Genomic DNA, 19,993 nt, shown 5'->3' with positions numbered 1-19,993 from the left:
ACTGAACTGCCCTCCACTATCTCAGCAGAGGGACTCACTGACACAGAGGGAAGTCTTGGAGCATCTGGAGGAGAGATGTAAAAAGATTATTCTACGTTAAATGTGTTATTACAGTAGTTCATATGCTATTTGAATCACAGACTGTGAACGGCTGTGTGTAGCACTGTTCCAATCTGGTCAGGAAACTGCATGAAAGATCTCAAGTCTCTTGGAGCTGCTCAAGGAATTACAGCTGAGAATGTGTGGCAAAAAAACATTCGACTGGACAGATTTAAGAGATATTTTATCTTAAGAATAAAACTCACATGTCACATCAATAGAGATGTATTCAGACGTCCTGCTCCCCAGCTCGTTCTCAGCTGTACAGTAATACTCTCCAGAGTCAGAGGACTGGATGGAGCTGAAGACAAGCTGTGGTTCTTTACTGAGAGGATGAAGGTCTGGATCTCCATTCTTCTTGTACCAGGTGTAATTAGCTGCTGGGTTAGCATCACTGCTACAGGTCAGAGTCACTGAACTGCCCTCCACTATCTCAGCAGAGGGACTCACTGACACAGAGGGAAGCTTTGGAGCATCTGGAGGAGAAAACATGAACATGTATTAATGGAAAATGAGAACATGTTATCACAGACAATTGACTGTTGTGATTGAAATTTATTTTTCTCTGTTTCTGTTGTAATTGTCTCTATTTGTCACAGTGGCTGTCTAGAGAGCTGATCATGGAGCTGTCCCTGGTCAGACTCCAGCTGGTGGAAACTGACAGCCAATAAATATGATTTGTACTTTTAGTTCTTAACTCATGTGTCCATCTGCAATCTCTAGCCAGTGTGTATTTGTGTTTTTTCCTGATACAGTGGATCAAACTCACAGACTGGAGGAGAGCCGTAGTTCTCATGTCCTTTCAAAGCACAAGAGATGATGTCTCCAGGATAAACCCGGCCTTTAAAAGAAGATGTCTCCACCCCTGTGACTTTCTGTCTGTTCTTGAACCAGATGTAGGAAAGACGACCAGCTGGACTGCAGCTGCTGTGACACTTCAGCTCTGCCTCAGTATCAGACTGGTGGACTGTTATTCTGGTCACCTGCATCTGCAGAGCTGGATATGAGAACAAGAAACAATATTATTATCACTGGTTCTAACAGAAATCACTGATAGATGTACACACACGACAACACAACAGTTACTATGCCTAGAACTAGCAGTGAACATTAGTGCCAACACAACAGTAATTATTACACAAACTCATGATGATCCATCATTTTCAACATGTTCACTGTTTCTAAATGTACTATGTTGATGTTTTACATCAGTGAGAGTTCATCAGTACCTGTGACAGTCAGAGCTGTACCAGGTAAACTACTCCTCCATTCTAAGTTTATGGTATTGAATTTGAAGTGATACTGAGCTGAATCACTCTCTGTCAGGTCAGTGATTCTCAGAGTGGAGCGTCCTCTCTCTGATTCAAGGACCTGAACACGACCTGCAAACTGGGAGTCTTCACTAAGGTCCTCAGGCTGTGAAGGACTCTGCCACTGATGAGAACGTTCAGGACTGAACCAGAATTTAGATCTGATAGTTTGATAACTGCTGTAAGTGCAAGAAATGTCCACTGATGAGCCTTTGGAGGCACAGATGCTTCTGTCAGTGTAAATCACTCTGTTGCAGGTTTGACCTTCAATGCCTGAAAGATAAAACAAAGTTTGGATCATTTTTAAACCAGAGTTGATGAAGAGTCACGATGAAGGTCTCCATATTAAAATACATGTAGTTATCAGACTCCATCAGATGGTGTTATGTTAGTGTAGTAAACTCACACACTGGAGGAGAGGGGAAATCCTCATGTCCTTCAACGGCACAGGAATAACTGTCAGCAGGATAAAAGTTGACTGAATAAGTAGAAGATGTTTGTGACTGAATTTTCTGTCCAGTTATGTACCAGATGTAGGAAGAATGATCAGGTAGACGACAACTGCTGTGACACTTCAGCTCTCTCCGCTTATATGAGGATGTGTTCACCTTCACCTGGAGATCTGGATGTGAAGAGGAAACAAGACTTTCATTTCATACAACTTGTCAACATACACACACAACACATTTATATTATTGTTGTACAATAATTAAAGTATGAATGCAAATGTTACCTGTGGTCTTCAAAGTGACTCCAGGTGAACCAGTATATCTCCCACCTGGTTGGTTTGTTATGAACATGAACTTGTACTCAGCTGAGTCGCTCTCTCTCAGGTCTGTGATTCTCAGAGCGCAGCTCTTCTCAGAACAACTGTACTCAACACGATCTTGATAATCTGAGTCTGTTCTCAGATCCACAGGTGGTTTTCCACTCAGTTTAGAAAACCAGAATGTTTCTTTAACTTCAGTATCACGGCCAAATAATCTGGATGGGTATGTGTAGGTGCAGTTTATTTCCACTGATGATCCTTTTAAGGCACAGATCTCAGTAGAGCTGTAAGTCACTCCCCAGCCATCCTGACCCTGTATCACTGTAACACAGAGAACATCAGAAACTACAATCAGACTCTAAACATCATCATGAGACAGATTTTCACTGTAGTGAAGGAGCTTCAGTCTGTGATGCTACACTTCTCAACACACTGTGGCTCTCTTCATACAAACTTGTGTTTGGTGGGCGAGTAAAGGCCTTCAGACAGTTTTGTAAAGGAATTTTCATGTTAAGTCTCACAGGTTCACAGTAGTAAATGTTGTCTTAACTAGAACGGTACGTAAGACTTGATTTGTATCACATTTTTCTCTACAGGTCTATTTTAAAAATGGGTTGATACTGTAAATAAAGTTTCAGTGGTAATTGTGGTTCATGACAAAGTCGACAGAGGTGTGGAGAAATGAACAAATCATTAAGGTTTACATGAGAATATTTAAAGCAAAGGAGCAGTGAAAGATGTGCTCATGATCTCTGAGAGCACTGAGGACGGACATCACACAGAGGCTGCAGTGAAGGAGCAACAATGTGTTGACACTGTGTACTTTAACACAACACTTAGAGAGAAGTACTCCTAAGAAATGTGTGACGCATGAAACAAGTGTCTGCTGGTTATCTTCCTGTGGTCAGGCTGCTGCAGAGTGTGAATGACATCTGCAGAGAAATGCAGAACTCTGAGGTGTGAGCAACTTTTCTCACAGATAGAAAACACTGACAAATTCATCCTGAAGCAAGAAATACTCACAAATACTGATAAAATATCTGTCTAGCAGCTAAATACTCTACTTTGGTCTCCAGCGAGATGCTAACTCTGTCTGTTGTTTGGTGCTGGGCAGGTAGTGTACAGCTGGTTTTTAGAGATGTTTCACTGAAAACAGGAAACGAGGCTGATGAGAGCACTAAGAGTGAACTCAAACAATAAAGTTATAATAAAAATAAAACAAAATCAAACTCTGTGAAGCTGACAGGAACTGGAGTCAGCTGATAATTCTCTGTGGCTTCATTACTACAAGCAGCATCTCCACTTTATTCTCTCATTTTAGTCACATTCTTAATACAAATTTGTGTGATGTACACTTGTTCTTCATCTTGTTACTCTAATGGTATTTAATTTCTCTTGACGTGAAAGACATGATAGAGATTTGTGTTATTTCTGAACTTTGGTTCCTGTGTTAATTATACTATCGGAGCACATCGACCAGCCTCTAACACCTACGAACGCAGGCTCAAGTTGAGTTTGGAGGAAGTTTAAACGATGGAGGAAGTTCCTCAGAGCGATTCATTTTATTTAACAGATTCTCTCTTTAGATTTTTCCATTGTTAATGTACAGTATGTACAGTCACTGTACATCCACACAAATACAGCTTTACTATCTCTAACTGTGCACTGTTGCACATCAGATCTTTACTATAAAACCACCATGCTAACAGTCTTACAGTATGAATGTAGACGTACAGTACCTTGTACAGAGAGAAGGACAACAACAAATCCACTCGCTGCTGCTGTTAAACTCATAGCTTCTCCTCACGTCTGTTAAATCAGCAGGTCGATCACATACATGAGAAGTCCTGAATGTCAGTTCATCTCACCAAACACTTCTACATAAAGAGGGAAGACGCGGTCACGAGACAGTTTGTCTCTCTCTGGTTGGTTCACTTGTCTTATACACACATCGAGGTGTTAACTGGCTGGCTTCCTTCCTCTTTATATTATTAACATGTATGTAGAGACGAACGCCTCAGAAATGATTCTTACTGTTGCTTTAAAACACGATGCATTCAAAAACATGGACGTATCAGCCAATTGAACACTAAATGTGATATTGTTCCAAAGTTGAGGCAGCAGAACAGCAAAGGTTCAGTCCGCCTTGATTTTAATCTGAGCTTTGATTCAATTAGAAAGCCTAAAGCAGACATTCATCAGAGTGTGTGTGAGCTGATGTTTAGACAATAAACTAGAAGTTACATGGAGCAACAATAGTGAGAAGGCAGTCAGCGTGGCAGGCAGGTAAAGAACATGAGGCAAGCTTTAATATCAAACCATGACATGCTGGAGGCCACGAGAGCAGCAGCAGAGTTGGAAGGGGTTCGGCCTGGAATATGAATTAAAGCGTGTTGAGTCGTTTTCAGTGGATCTGTTTCAATCCAAAAATTCTTGAAATGATGCCAAGGAAGATGGGGGGGAAAAAAGATTGTTTTGGTACATGTGGACATGGCCTCAGCAGTCGGAGAGGTGTCGACTGACCCATCAACAAGACCTGCACTGACAGGGGAGACTCACAACCACAGGGCAGAAGACCCTCCAAGGAGTCAGACAGGGGGACCTACGTGGAGCTAGGAAGCAACGTTAGCAGACTGGTGACTCACTGAGACAGGAGCTGGAGCAGGCAGGAGGTTAGCAGGCTGTTAGTGAAGTCAGTGACTACAAGTTGTGAGTCCAACAGCTTTGGTCTTGAGCAGTGTGTCTTTGGGATTAAGTTGTAGAAAAACAGCCTGTCCACAGAACCTGTGATAGAGTTCAGTTGTTCACAAATTAAACAGTACTTCTTCAGCTCCACCATCAGAGATTTTTTCCCCGCCTGGTCTATTGTTGGTCAGTTGGTATTGTTATGAGTCATGAAATGGTGAGGACCCAAACACAAGACACTCAGGAGGCAGGCAAGGTGAGGAACAAAAGGTGAGCTTTAATAACAAGTTTGAGGTCTGAATACAAAATACAAAAAGCAACAAAAACAGGAGGAGCAGGCTGGAGCCAATACAAGAATTAAAGAACTGCAAAAAATACAACTAAATAAAATACAAACCAAAGAAGTGCTGAGAACACAGTCAGAGAAAACAAGGTGATTCACATTTTATTTGTGTCCACTGTTGATGAATAAAACCTTTATTCTGAAGACTAAACACAAAAAGAGTTTGTTTAAAGCTGAAATCCAAAACTTTCTGCACAGTGTCGCCCTCTGCAGCACAGAGAGGGAACTGACATGATGTTCAAACTACAGAGTTGTTGTTGGAAGCTGGATGTTTATTTCAATCAGCCACTGCAGTACTTTGAACATGTTACAGCTACAGAGTGATAGAGCTGGGCTCATGTTACATCTCAATGTGTTTAATATATAATGTACATGCTGTGAGATACTGTGCTTCCTGTTCCACATGTCTTTCTCTGTCAGGACAGGTGTGATGTGATAGAACAATCAGTATTTCTTCAAAACAAGATACTGCATTAAAATAAAATGTTACTTTAGGAGCATTAAAAGATAAAACAGCATTTTGCATATCAAGTATAATCCTTCACATATGTAATGTACCTGCACAGGTAAACATAAAGCTGCGTGCTACTCAGAACTTCTGCCACATGCTGCAGTTTCTCTGTTCAAAGGTGAGATGTTGGTGTAATCAGGATCAGACTCCAACTGATGGGGAGAGACAACAAGATGAGAGTCAAAGGCCTCATAAATGGAACGTGGACACAGTTAGATTTTAAACGACAACAAACTCAGACATGTTTGAAGCAGAACTGTTTCTTTAACTTGATCTTTGTTATAAAAACATTGACAGTGAATATGCTGATTACTCGTCACTGTGGTCCAATACCTCTCTCATCTCCACAGTCTCTATGGGCTCATTTGGTTCAGTGGTGGAGCTCAGAGTTTTCTTCTTCCTGAAGGAAATCGACAAAACAAAAATGGTCATTAAAAACTCAGAAACGTGAAAGTAAACATTCAAAGTAACAGATCAGTTAATGTTAATGTTTGTAGTTTCACCTCATCCACAGACAAAACAGAAGCAGCAGAACTGACATCAGAACCACCAGAATCAACCTGATGATATTTATCACAGTTGTTGTTGTTGAGCTCCCTGGAAATGGAGATAGACAGTTATTAAATAGACTGTAGTGGACCTCACTAGTAGGGTTTGATTCATCATGAGTGTCATGGCGGAGGCTGCAGGCAGATACAAAGGCGCTGCACCTCTGAGAAAAAGTAGAATAAAACCGGAGATTTACACCACAGCTGATGGTAAAACTGTGGTGGAAGATGAACTGCTGAACTTTCTCGTGGTTAAAATGAAAACTCTCAGTCAGGATGATATCGTTTTGCTGACTGTGAATCACTTCGGGTCAGAATGGATTGAGAACTCAAGGAAAGTTTTGTTTGAACTTTGTCCGCATACCACTCAGCGCTTTGTTACGCATAAAGGGCATCAAAAGGACGTGAACAACGTTAAAAGTTGTTTAAAAGTGCTAAACGAGGCTGGCGAAAACATCCCTCGTTTTGTTTCTTATCATATGGATGAACTTCCACCTGTGACTTTTAACAGCCTTGATGTCTCCTGTTTACTGGGGAAAATTGATCGCTTAGGTGTGGATTTATCAACCATGAAACAGGCTTTGTCTGTGCAAACAGATGTATGTGAGGACCTCCGTGGGGTTGTCGCAGGATTAAATCAACGGCTTTGCCTAATGGAAAAAGGTGAAGAAGACGCGAAAAGTTTGCTCAGCCCTGAGGTCGCCGAGGAGGAGGTCGCAGGCCAGGTTTTGGATAATGCGGGGCAGGAGCCTGGAACCACCACCGTGCTGTAACCAACACAGCGGAGGAAGGTTCGGTTTACCGTGGCGCCGAAACGGCTTCCCCGAAATAGAGTCGCGTAGTCAAGCACGGGCGTAGACAACACTCACACGGGGATGCCTTCATCCAGAGCAAGCCGAGAATGAATGCCCCCAGGAGGGATAAGAAAAGTGGCATCGTTGGAACCAGTGCAGGGGGATCCATACAGGTTGTGAAGACAAAACTTGTGAGTGTCTTCGCCACAAAATTCTCGCCTGATGTAAATTCAGAAGCATTGGCTAGCTACCTGAAAGACAACCTACATCGTGATGTGACCTGTGAAAAAATAGACAGTGCCCAGAGGCGATATAACTCATTCAAAGTCACTGCTGAATGCAATAATGTGGGCGAAATGTATGAGCCACAACTTTGGCCGGAGGGTGTCTTTGTGCGGCGCTTTTATGAAGCGCGCAAACCAGTGGATATAAAAACTCGCTCTGTAGCAAAGACTGGTTGTGTGTCTGACGCTGGGGCAACTGTTGCTGTGAAGCCTGGACTGTCATCATCATGAAAGTTGTGTCATATAACACGCGTGGCTTACGCCTTGGACAGGCGGCCGGGGACAAAGCGCGACGCATTGTTATTGACCAACTGTTTGTGACCTCGGACATTCTGTGTATACAAGAGACTCTTCTACCTAAACAAGATCTAGAAAAACTTGGTTCTGTGCATGATGACTTCTATGGGGCAGGGGAGTCCACAATAGATTTAAGTATGGGAATAATACGTGGTAGAATACCCGGAGGGGTGGCCATTTTCTGGCGGAAGAAATATGATCCACTGATAAGTGTTGTCAGACTAGAGGTTGACTGGGCTATTGCAATCAAGGTTGCACATGAAAAGTGCACCTTCATTATTTTAAATGTTTACACTCCCTATGAAAGCTATCAAAATGAAAATGAATACCTTAGTAGGCTGGCCTTTATCAGCTCTTTTATTAAAGAAAGTGAATGTACATGCATATTTGTAGTGGGTGATCTGAATGCTGATATCTCAGATGATGGGTCCTTATTTGGGAGACACCTGAATCAGTTCTGTGAAAATAACAAGCTAGTCCTAACAAGCAAAGTGATGTTACCAGCTAATAGCTACACTTATATTAGTGAAGCATGGCATACAACATCCTGGCTGGATCATTGTATATGTACAGCTGATGCTCATGATTGCATTATGGAGATTGACATTCTGTATAGTCTGGCTACAACAGATCACATACCTCTCTCCATGGTATTAGATCTTGATAGCTTACCTGAGCTGGCCAGCTATGAGGCTCATGAGCGCAGGAAAGTTGATTGGGCAAGGCTCACAGAATATGATCTCTGGAAGTATAACTCTCTGACAGATTTAAGTCTCAGTTATATTGATATACCAATTGATGCTTTCTTGTGTAACAACATTAATTGTATGAACGTTGAGCACAACTCTGAAATACTTAGATTGTATGAGAAAATAGTAAACTGCTTAAATAATGACAGTAATTATTTTATAAAAGAAAAAAGGAAACAAAGCATTAGGCCAGGGTGGAATGAATATGTACATGAGCTTCATACAGAGGCTAAAGAGGCCCTCCACAGCTGGGTATTAGCTGGAAAAATTAGGCATGGCCCAGAGTTTGAACATAAGAAAAGGGCAAATGCCAAGTTTAAATATGCTGTACGTTTTATCAAAAGAAATGACCAGATGTTGAGGGCAAATTCCATGGGAAAAAAATTGTTGCAGAATGATGTCTATGAGTTCTGGAAAGAAGTTAAAGTCTCCAACAACAGTAAGATGCCTCTGCCATCTAATATTGATGGGATCTCTGGGGACGAAAATATTGTTGAGATGTGGAGAACCCATTTTAGGGGAATTTTTAACTGTGTCATGAGTGCTGAGTTTAAGGTTGGTGATGTGGTTAGTAATGATGGTGTTGTTATAAGGCCAAATGAAGTGTATTGTGCAATTGGGAAATTGGCTGCAAACAAAGCATGTGGTCCTGACAAAATAACAGCTGAACACCTGAAATATGCAAGCCACAGACTCTCAGTGTTACTTGCTATGTGTTTCTCTGGATTGATGTTTCATGGTATTTTAACTGACTCTATGCTATCTGTACTGCTAGCACCAGTCGTCAAAGATAAAACCTGCAAAGCATCAAGCATAGATAATTACAGACCAATTGCTATAGCTAGTATACTATCTAAAGTGTTTGAACGGATCTTGCTTGACAGGCTTCAAGATTATGCTATAACTACTGACAACCAATTTGGATTCAAAACTAAGCATGGCACTGACTTGTGTATTTATGCTTTAAAAGAACTTGTCTCTAACTATAAAAGGCGCAATTCAACTATGTTTATGTGCTTTTTAGATGCGACCAAAGCCTTTGATCGCATTAATCATGGCAAACTGTTTATTAAGTTGCAAGAGCGAGGGGTGCCCGCATACTTAATAAGAATTCTGCATTATTGGTACTCTCACCAAACCATGCAAGTTAGATGGGGCAAAACAACATCAACCCCATTCCCTGTTACCAATGGGGTCAGACAAGGCGGAATGTTGTCACCTGTCCTTTTTAACCTGTATATGGATGGTCTGTCTAGAGAATTAGAAGAGTGTAAGACTGGATGTGTGGTGGGGAATCAACTTATTAACCATTTAATGTATGCTGATGATTTAATCATTATGTCACCATATAGTGCTGGCTTACAGCAACTGCTCAGAGTTTGTACTAAGTATGGTTTGCAGTTTGACATCAAATTTAATCCCAAAAAGAGTGTTATCATGATAGCTAGAACTAAGGAGGATCAGAAGCTAAAGTTTCCCTCCTTTTACCTGTCTGAACAAGAGCTAGTTATTGTAACCAAAGTAAAATACTTAGGGCATATCATCAGGAATGACCTTAGTGATGATGATGATATTCAGCGCCAGTGCTATAAATTATATGCTCAGGCAAATATGCTGGCACACAAATTTCATATGTGCACTGATGAAGTTAAAACAGCTCTTTTTAAAGCATACTGCACTCCACTTTACACAGCACACCCGTGGTGTAGCCAAAGTAAAGCAAAGATGAATAAGATTAAGGTGGCATATAACGATGCTCTTAGAATCCTGTTAAAATACCCAAGGTGGGAAAGTGCTAGCAAGATGTTTGTGAACTGTAATGTTCCCACTTTTCAGGCATTACTTAGGAATTTTATGTTTAAATTTATGCGTCGGCTGATTGATTCTAGGAATGGGATTATAATATCATTGACTGACCCTACCCAAAGTGAGACAAGATATTTCTCCAGCTTTTGGAAATATTGGAACCAACATGTTTATGTTTTTTAACCATTGAGCACACATGTGTAATGTATGTGTAATGTTATGTTTGTCTGTTTATTGTGTGTGTTTTTTTATACCTGGACCTCGAGTCTGTCAATAAAGATAATAATAATTAATCAGTTTCCCAGGTGTTACTGTCCGTTGATCAACGAAATAGTGTCTCACCTGCCACAACAAGCAGCTGTAAGGTGGAGTTATGATGTCCTCTTCTGTTATGGGCTTCACAGTAATAATTCCCACTGTGTTCAGCTCTGATGTCAGTGATGGTGAAGATCTGTCCTGATGCGTTTGGTGAGTCTTCATTCTCCTTGTACCAGGTGTAATTAGCTGCTGGGTTAGCATCACTGCTACAGGTCAGAGTCACTGAACTGCCCTCCACTATCTCAGCAGAGGGACTCACTGACACAGAGGGAAGTCTTGGAGCATCTGAAGGAGAGATATAAAAAGATTATTCTACGTTAAATGTGTTATTACAGTAGTTCATATGCTATTTAAATCATACACTGTGAACGGCTGTGTGTAGCGCTGTTCCAATCTGGTCAGGAAACTGCATAAAAGATCTAAAGCTGCTCAAGGAATTACAGCTGAGAATGTGTGGCACAAAAACATTTGACTGGACAGATTTAAGAGATATGTTATCTCAAGAAAAAAAACTCACATGTCACATTAATATAGATGTATTCAGACGTCCTCCTCCCCAGCTCGTTCTCAGCTGTACAGTAATACTCTCCAGAGTCAGAGGACTGGATGGAGCTGAAGACAAGCTGTGGTTCTTTACTGAGAGGTTGAAGGTCTGGATCTCCATTCTCCTTGTACCAGGTGTATTTAGCTGCTGGGTTAGCATCACTGCTACAAGTCAGAGTCACTGAACTGCCCTCCACTATCTCAGCAGAGGGACTCACTGACACAGAGGGAAGCTTTGGAGCATCTGGAGGAAGTTTGAACATGTATTAATGAACAATTTGAATATGTTATCAGACAATTGACTGTTGTGATTGAAATGTATGTGTCTTTTTCCTGATACAGAGGATCAAACTCACAGACTGGAGGAGAGCCGTAGTTCTCATGTCCTTTCAAAGCACAAGAGATGATGTCTCCAGGATAAACCCGGCCTTTAAAAGAAGATGTCTCCTCCCCTGTGACTTTCTGTCTGTTCTTGAACCAGACGTAGGAAAGACGACCAGCTGGACTGCAGCTGCTGTGACACTTCAGCTCTGCCTCAGTATCAGACTGGTGGACTGTTATTCTGGTCACCTGCACCTGCAGAGCTGGATATGAGAACAAGAAACAATATTATTATCACTGGTTCTAACAGAAATCACTGATAGATGTACACACACGACAACACAACAGTTACTATTCCTAGAACTAGCAGTGAACATTAGTGCCAACACAACAGTAATTATTACACAAACTCATGATGATCCATCATTTTCAACATGTTCACTGTTTCTAAATGTTCTATGTTGATGATTTACATCAGTGTGTGTTCATCAGTACCTGTGACAGTCAGAGTTGTACCAGGTAAACTACTCCTCCATTCAAACCATCCTGTTGTGTATTTGAAGTGATACTGAGCTGAATCACTCTCTGTCAGGTCAGTGATTCTCAGAGTGGAGCGTCCTCTCTCTGATTCAAGGACCTGAACACGACCTGCAAACTGGGAGTCTTCACTAAGGTCCTCAGGCTGTGAAGGACTCTGCCACTGATGAGAACGTTCAGGACTGAACCAGAATTTAGATCTGATAGTTTGATAACTGCTGTAAGTGCAAGAAATGTCCACTGATGAGCCTTTGAAGGTACAGATGCTTCTGTCAGTGTAAATCACTCTGCTGCAGGTTTCATGTTCAACACCTGAAAGATAAAACAAAGTTTTGATCATTTTTAAACCAGAGTTGATGAAGAGTCACAATAAAGGTCTCCATATTAAAATACATGCAGTTATCAGACTCCTTTAAATGGTGTTATGTTAGTGTAGTAAACTCACACACTGGAGGAGAGGGGAAATCCTCATGTCCTTTAACAGCACAGGAATAACTGTCTACAGAGTTAAAGTGGTATGAATAAGTAGAAGATGTTTGTGACTGAATTTTCTGTCCATTTTTGTACCAGATGTAAGAAGAACGAGCAGGTAGACGACAACTGCTGTGACACTTCAGCTCTCTCTTGCCAGAATATGAGGATCTGCCCACCTTCACCTGGAGATCTGGATGTGAAGAAGGAACAAGAATGGTATTTGAGACAAACTGTCAACAACTACACACAACACATGTTGTTGTCTAGATGTGTAACTATTGGAAATAATTAAAATGTGAATGAAAATGTTACCTTTGATCCTCAAAGTGACTCCAGGTGAACCAGTATATCTCCCACCTGGTTGGTTTGTTATGAACCTGAACTTGTACTCAGCTGAGTCGCTCTCTCTCAGGTCTGTGATTCTCAGACTGCAGCTCTTCTCAGAACAACTGTACTCAACACGATCTTGATAATCTGAATCTGTTCTCAGATCCACAGGTTGATATCTTCTCTCCTTGGTAAACCAGAATGTTTCCTTAACTTCAGTATCACGGCCATCTATTCTGGATGGGTATGTGTAGGTGCAGCTTATTTCCACTGTTGATCCTTTTAAGACACAGATCTCAGTAGAGCTGTAAGTCACTCCCCAGTCATCCTGACCCTGTATCACTGTAACACAGAGAACATCAGAAACTACAATCAGACTCTAAACATCATCAGGAGACAGATTTTCACTGCAGTGAAGGAGCTTCAGTCTGTGAAGTTACACTTCTCAACACACTGTGGCTGTCTTCATACAAACTTGTGTTTGGTGGGCGAGTAAAGGCAGCCTTCAGACAGTTTTGTAAAGGAATTTTCACATGTTCAGTCTCACAGGTTCATAGTAGTAAATGTGTCTGTATACATCTCCCACTCTGCTTACAGAGGAGGTAGAGTCACCCTGAGGTCACAATCGAGGTCACAGACTTCTGTGTGGTCAGAGGTTCCTGTGCCTTCACTAAACTTCACTATATCTCATACGAGAAACACACAAACTTCACGATCGACCAAAATCCATTTTTTTCCTTCAATTACAACGTGAGTTTAAAAGCAGTATTCGGGCAGTGAGTTAAATCATCAGAGACCAGGAAGTGTCCTTCAGCACTGTTGAAACAATACACTGTCTCACCACATGTACTGTTGAGCAACTGCAGAGAAATGCAGAACTCTGAGTTGTGAGCAACTTTTCTCACAGATAGAAAACACTGACAAATTTATCCTGAAGCAAGAAATACTCAGAAATACTGATAAAATATCTGTCTAGCAGCTAAATACTCTACATTGGTGTCCAGCGAGATGCTAACTCTGTCTGTTGTTTGGTGCTGGGCAGGTAGTGTACAGCTGGTTTTTAGAGATGTTTCACAGAAAACAGGAAACGAGGCTGATGAGAGCACTAAGAGTTAACTCAAACAATTAAATTATGAAAATAAAACAAAATCAAACTGTGTGAAGCTGACAGGAACTGGAGTCAGCTGATAATTCTCTGTGGCTTCATTACTACAAGCAGCACCTCCACTTTATTCTCTCATTTTAGTCACATTTTTGATACAAATTTGTGTGTTACTTATCTTTTTACTCTAATGGTATTTAATATCTCTTGACGTGAAAGACATGATAGAGATTCATGATATTTCTGAACTTTGGTTCCTGTGTTAATTATACTATCGGAGCACATCATCCAGCGTCTAACACCTACGAACGCAGGCTCAAGTTGAGTTTGGAGGAAGTTTGAACGATGGAGGAAGTTCCTCAGAGCGATTCATTTTATTAAACAGATTTTCTTTTCAGAGTTTTCCATTGTTAATGTACAGTATGTACTGTCACTGCACATCCACACAAACACAGCTTTACTATCTCTAACTGTGCACTGTTGCACATCAAATCTTTACTATAAAACCACCATGCTAACAGTCTTACAGTATGAATGTAGACGTACAGTACCTTGTACATAGAGAAGGACAACAACAAATCCACTCGCTGCTGCTGTTAAACTCATAGCTTCTCCTCACGTCTGTTAAATCAGCCGGTCGATCACATACATGAGAAGTACTGAATGTCAGCTCATCTCACCAAACACTTCTACATAAAGAGGGAAGACGCGGTCACGAGACAGTTTGTCTCTCTCTGGTTGGTTCATTTGTCTTAAACACACATCGAGGTGGTAAATTGCTGGTTTCCTTCCTCTTTATATTATCAACATGTATTGAGAGATAAGTGCCTGTAAACCCTCAAGAGGAACAAAAGAAATGATTCTTACTGTTGCTTCACAAACATGATTCAAAAACATGGACGCATCAGAAAACTGAACACTAAATGTGACATTGTTCCAAAATTGAGGCAGCAGAACAGCAAAGGTTCAGTCAGCCCTGATTTTAGCTAATGTGAGCTAATGTTTAGACAATAAACTGGATGTTGAGTGTAGCAACAATAGTGAGAAGCCAAACAGAAGACACTCTGGAGGCAGGCAGGTAAAGAACAAGAGGGAACCTTCACTATCAAACCATGACCGGCTGGAGGCCACGAGACCCGAGGCAAAGTTGGAAGCCCTCAGGAAGCTGGAGACCAGGACCAGAGTCTTGATACCATTGGAGACCTTGGATGCCGGGCTGGAGGGCTGTAGGACCACAGCCTAGCAGCTGGACACCAAAGCAGGAGGCAAGCAACATGGCAGCATGACTGGAGAATGGAAACTGTGGACCAGGACTATGACATGAGGCAGGTCTGACTGGGTCAGAGAAGGCTGATGAATGATGGTCTGGGGGGTCTCGTGGTGGGTCAGCAGGGATTGGAACTCAGCGGTCGGAAAGGTGTCGACTGACCCAGGAACAAGACCTGCATTGACAGGGGAGACTCAGAACAACAGGGCAGAAGACCCTCCAAGGAGACAAACAGGGGGACCTCTGCGGTGCTTGGAAGCAACGTTAGCAGGCTGGTGACTCCCTGAGACAGTAGCTGGAGCAGGCAGGAGGTTAGCAGGCTGTTAGTGAAGTCAGTGACTACAAGTTGTGAGTCCAACAGCCTTGGTCTTGAGCAGTGTGTCTTTGGGATTAAGTTGTAGAAAAACAGCCCGTCCACAGAACCTGTGATAGAGTTCAGTCGTTCAAAAATTAAGCAGTACTTCTTCAGCTCCCACATCAGAGATTTTTTCCCCACCTGGTCCATTGTTGGTCAGTTGGTATTGTCATGAGTCATGAAATAGTGGGAACCAAACACAAGACACTCAGGAGGCAGGCAAGGTAAGGAACAAAAGGTGAGCTTTAATAACAAGCAGAGGTCTGAATACAATATACAAAACTACAAAGGCAGGAGCCAATACAAGAATTAAAGAATTGCAAAAAATACAACAACTAAATAAAATACAAACCAAAAAAGCGCTGAGAACACAGTCAGAGAAAACAAAGTGATTCACATTTTATTTGTGTCCACTGTTGATGAATAAAACCTTTATTCTGAAGACTGAAAACAAAGACAGTTTGTTTAAAGCTGAAATCCAAAACTTTCTGCACAGTGTCGCCCTCTGCAGCAAAGAGAGGGAACTGACATGATGTTCAAACTACAGAGTTGTTGTTGGAAGCTGGATGTTTATTTCAATCAGGCACTGCAGTATTTTGAACATGTTACAGCTACAGAGTGATAGAGCTGGGCTCATGTTACATGTCAATGTGTTTAATATATAATGTACATGCTGTGAGATACTGTGCTTCCTGTTCCACATGTCTTTCTCTGCCAGGACAGGTGTGATGTGATAGAACAATCAGTATTTCTTCAGAACAAGTGACCGCATTACAATAAGAAGCTATTTCAGGAGAATTAAAAGATAAAACAGCATGTTGCATATCAAGTATAATCCTTAACATATGTAATGTACCTGCACAGGTAAACATAAAGCTGCATGCTACTCAGAACTTCTGCCACATGCTGCAGTTTCTCTGTTCAAAGGTGAGATGTTGGCGTAATCAGGATCAGACTCCAACTGATGGGGAGAGACAACAAGATGAGAGTCAAAGGCCTCACAAATGGAACGTGGACACAATTAGATTTTAAATGACAACAAACTCAGACATGTTTAAAGCAGAACTGTTTCCTTAAACTTGATCTTTGTTATGAAAACATCGACAGTAAATGTGATAATTTCTTGTCACTGTGGTCCAATACCTCTCTCATCTCCACAGTCTCTATGGGCTCATTTGGTTCAGTGGTGGAGCTCAGAGTTTTCTTCTTCCTGAAGGAAATCGACAAAACAAAAATTATCATTAGACACTCAAAAAACATGACAGTAAACATTCAAAGCAACAGATCAGTTAATGTTAATGTTTGTAGTTTCACCTCATCCACAGACAAAACAGAAGCAGCAGAACCGACACCAGAACCGCCAGAGTCAACCTGATGATATTTATCATAGTTGTTGTTGTTGAGCTCCCTGGAAATGGAGATAGACAGTTATTAAATAGACTGTAGTGGACCTCACTAGTAGGGTTTGATTCATTAATCAGTTTCCCAGGTGTTACTGTCTGTTAATCAACTAATTAGTGTCTCACCTGCCACAACAATCAGCTGTAAGGTGGAGTTATGACGTCCTCTTCTGTTCTGGGCTTCACAGTAATAATTCCCACTGTGTTCAGCTCTGAAGTCAGTGATGGTGAAGATCTGTCCTGATGCGTTTGGTGAGTCTTCGTTCTCCTTGTACCAGGTGTAATTAGCTGCTGGGTTAGCATCACTGCTACAGGTCAGAGTCACTGAACTGCCCTCCACTATCTCAGCAGAGGGACTCACTGACACACAGGGAAGTCTTGGAGCATCTGAAGGAGAGATGTAAAAAGATTATTCTACATTAAATGTGTTATTACAGTAGTTCATATGCTATTTAAATCATAGACTGTGAACGGCTGTGTGTAGCACTGTTCCAATCTGGTCAGGAAACTGCATGAAAGAACTAAAGCTGCTCAAGGAATTACAGCTGAGAATGTGTGACACAAAAACATTTGACTGGACAGATTTAAGAGATATGTTATCTCAAGAATAATACTCACATGTCACATTAATATAGATGTATTCAGACGTCCTCCTCCCCAGCTCGTTCTCAGCTGTACAGTAATACTCTCCACAGTCAGAGGACTGGATGGAGCTGAAGACAAGCTGTGGATCTTTACTGAGAGGATGAAGGTCTGGATCTCCATTCTTCTTGTACCAGGAGTAATTAGCTGCTGGGTTAGCATCACTGCTACAGGTCAGAGTCACTGAACTGCCCTCCACTATCTCAGCAGAGGGACTCACTGACACAGAGGGAAGCTTTGGAGCATCTGGAGGAAGTTTGAACATGTATTAATGAAACATTTGAATATATTATCAGACAATTGACTGTTGTGATTGAAATGTATGTGTTTTTTTTCCTGATACAGTGGATCAAACTCACAGACTGAAGGAGAGCCGTAGTTCTCATGTCCTTTCAAAGCACAAGAGATGATGTCTCCAGGATAAACCCGGCCTTTAAAAGAAGATGTCTCCACCCCTCTGACTTTCTGTCTGTTCTTGAACCAGACGTAGGAAAGACGACCAGCTGGACTGCAGCTGCTGTGACACTTCAGCTCTGCCTCAGTATCAGACTGGTGGACTGTTATTCTGGTCACCTGCACCTGCAGAGCTGGATATGAGAACAAGAAACAATATTATTATCACTGCTTCTAACAGAAATCACTGATAGATGTACACACACGACAACACAACAGTTACTATTCCTAGAACTAGCAGTGAACATTAGTGCCAAAACAACAGTAATTATCAGACAAACTCATGATGATCCATCATTTTCAACATGTTCACTGTTTCTAAATGTTCTATGTTGATGTTTTACATCAGTGTGTGTTCATCAGTACCTGTGACAGTCAGAGCTGTAGCAGGTAAACTACTGTTCCATTCAAAACCGTCTGTTGTGAATTTAAAGTGATACTGAGCTGAATCACTCTCTGTCAGGTCAGTGATTCTCAGAGTGGAGCGTCCTGTCTCTGATTCAAGGACCTGAACACGACCTGCAAACTGGGAGTCTTCACTAAGGTCCTCAGGCTGTGAAGGACTCTGCCACTGATGAGAACGTTCAGGACTGAACCAGAATTTATATCTGATAGTTTTATAACTGCTGTAAGTGCAAGAAATGTCCACTGATGAGCCTTTGGAGGCACAGATGCTTCTGTCAGTGTAAATCACTCTGTTGCAGGTTTGATCATAGACACCTAAAAGATAAAACAAAGTTTAGATCATTTTTAAACCAGAGTTGATGAAGAGTCACAATGAAGGTCTCCATATTAAAATACATGTAGTTATCAGACTCCATCAGATGGTGTTATGTTAGTGTGGTAAACTCACACACTGGAGGAGAGGGGAAATCCTCATGTCCTTTAACAGCACAGGAATAACTGTCTGCAGAATAAAAGTAGTTTGAATAAGTAGAAGATGTTTGTGACTGAACTTTCTGTCCATCTTTGTACCAGATGTACGAAGAATGATCAAGTAGACGACAACTGCTGTGACACTTCAGCTCTCCCCAGCGATAATATCTGCCCACCTTCACCTGGAGATCTGGATGTGAAGAGGACACAAGAATGCTTTTTTAGACAAACTATCAACAAACACACACCAACATCTATATTATTGTTCTTCAGATGTTGAACATTTGGAAATGATTAAAATGTAAATGAAAATGTTACCTGTGACCCTCAAAGTGACTCCAGGTGAACCAGTATATCTCCCATCTGGTTGTTTTGTAATGAACATGAACTGGTACTCAGTTGAGTCGCTCTCTCTCAGGTCTGTGATTCTCAGAGTGCAGCTCTTCTCAGAACAACTGTACTCAACACGATCTTGATAATCTGAGTCTGTTCTCAGATCCACAGGTGTATTTCCACTCAGTTTAGTCAACCAGAATGTTTCTTTAACTTCATTATCACGGCCAAATAATCTGGATGGGTATGTGTAGGTGCAGTTTATTTCCACTGTTGATCCTTTTAAGGCACAGATCTCAGTAGAGCTGTAAGTCACTCCCCAGTCATTCTGACCCTGAAGCACTGTAACACAGAACACATCAGACATTAAAATCAGACTCAAAACATCATCAAACATCAAAACATTGCACTGCAGGTCTGCTTTGAGTCTACAGAATGGGATGTACTCTGTGAGCTACATGGGGGGACAATTTTTAGATGACTGACTGCATCACCAATTACACCAGATTCTGTGAGGACGCCAACATGCCAGCCTGGACCGTGCACTGCTTCTCCAACAACAAGCCCTGGATCACTAATGACCTGAAGGCAATTCTGAACAGTGTGAGAGATGTGTGGACGGGAATGAAGAACATCACAGGGATAAAGGCAAAAGACAGGCAGACATCAGGGAGCCTAGATAGAGCAAACCAGTTCAACCAGTTCTTTAACAGGTTTAGCTCACCTCCTGTCACCTCCTGCGACTCACACTCAACTACAAGGCGAGTAAGTTGCGAGAAAGGCTCAATATCTACTGTACAACGAACACGAACATGTAGTCCACCATTGTTGTTGTTGTTGTTATGAGACG

The 19,993-nt window shown here is 41.6% G+C and overlaps 1 protein-coding gene and 2 long non-coding RNA genes across 3 annotated transcripts in view; all 3 read right to left on the bottom strand.

Moving 5' to 3' along the window:
* Window positions 1–15,589, bottom strand: part of LOC115588006 (B-cell receptor CD22-like) — a 32,705-nt gene extending 17,116 nt beyond the window's left edge. Inside the window, exons 1-8 of the mRNA XM_030428241.1 lie at window positions 15,508–15,589; window positions 15,126–15,259; window positions 12,701–13,049; window positions 12,360–12,578; window positions 11,031–11,300; window positions 10,548–10,798; window positions 8,178–8,187; window positions 306–575 (exon numbers count right to left, since the gene is read on the bottom strand). Of these exons, the coding sequence (XP_030284101.1) occupies window positions 306–575; window positions 8,178–8,187; window positions 10,548–10,798; window positions 11,031–11,300; window positions 12,360–12,578; window positions 12,701–13,049; window positions 15,126–15,259; window positions 15,508–15,589 (1,585 nt within the window). The remainder of the gene's footprint in view (window positions 1–305; window positions 576–8,177; window positions 8,188–10,547; window positions 10,799–11,030; window positions 11,301–12,359; window positions 12,579–12,700; window positions 13,050–15,125; window positions 15,260–15,507) is intronic.
* Window positions 5,718–6,238, bottom strand: LOC115587755 (uncharacterized). Its single transcript, XR_003985158.1, has 3 exons — window positions 6,221–6,238; window positions 6,051–6,113; window positions 5,718–5,869 (listed from the first exon to the last, which is right to left on the bottom strand). It is a non-coding gene; the product is annotated as an uncharacterized LOC115587755 (long non-coding RNA).
* A 595-nt stretch (window positions 15,590–16,184) lies between the features above and the next one.
* LOC115587725 (uncharacterized) lies at window positions 16,185–16,822 on the bottom strand. The gene is made up of 3 exons (XR_003985149.1): window positions 16,754–16,822; window positions 16,583–16,649; window positions 16,185–16,400 (listed from the first exon to the last, which is right to left on the bottom strand). It is a non-coding gene; the product is annotated as an uncharacterized LOC115587725 (long non-coding RNA).
* Window positions 16,823–19,993: the final 3,171 nt, after the last annotated feature.

Source organism: Sparus aurata, chromosome 1, assembly GCF_900880675.1.
Source record: "Sparus aurata chromosome 1, fSpaAur1.1, whole genome shotgun sequence".
NCBI lineage: Eukaryota > Metazoa > Chordata > Actinopteri > Spariformes > Sparidae > Sparus > Sparus aurata.
Note: the sequence above shows the minus strand (reverse complement) of the source record. Positions and strands in the feature narration are given on the sequence as shown.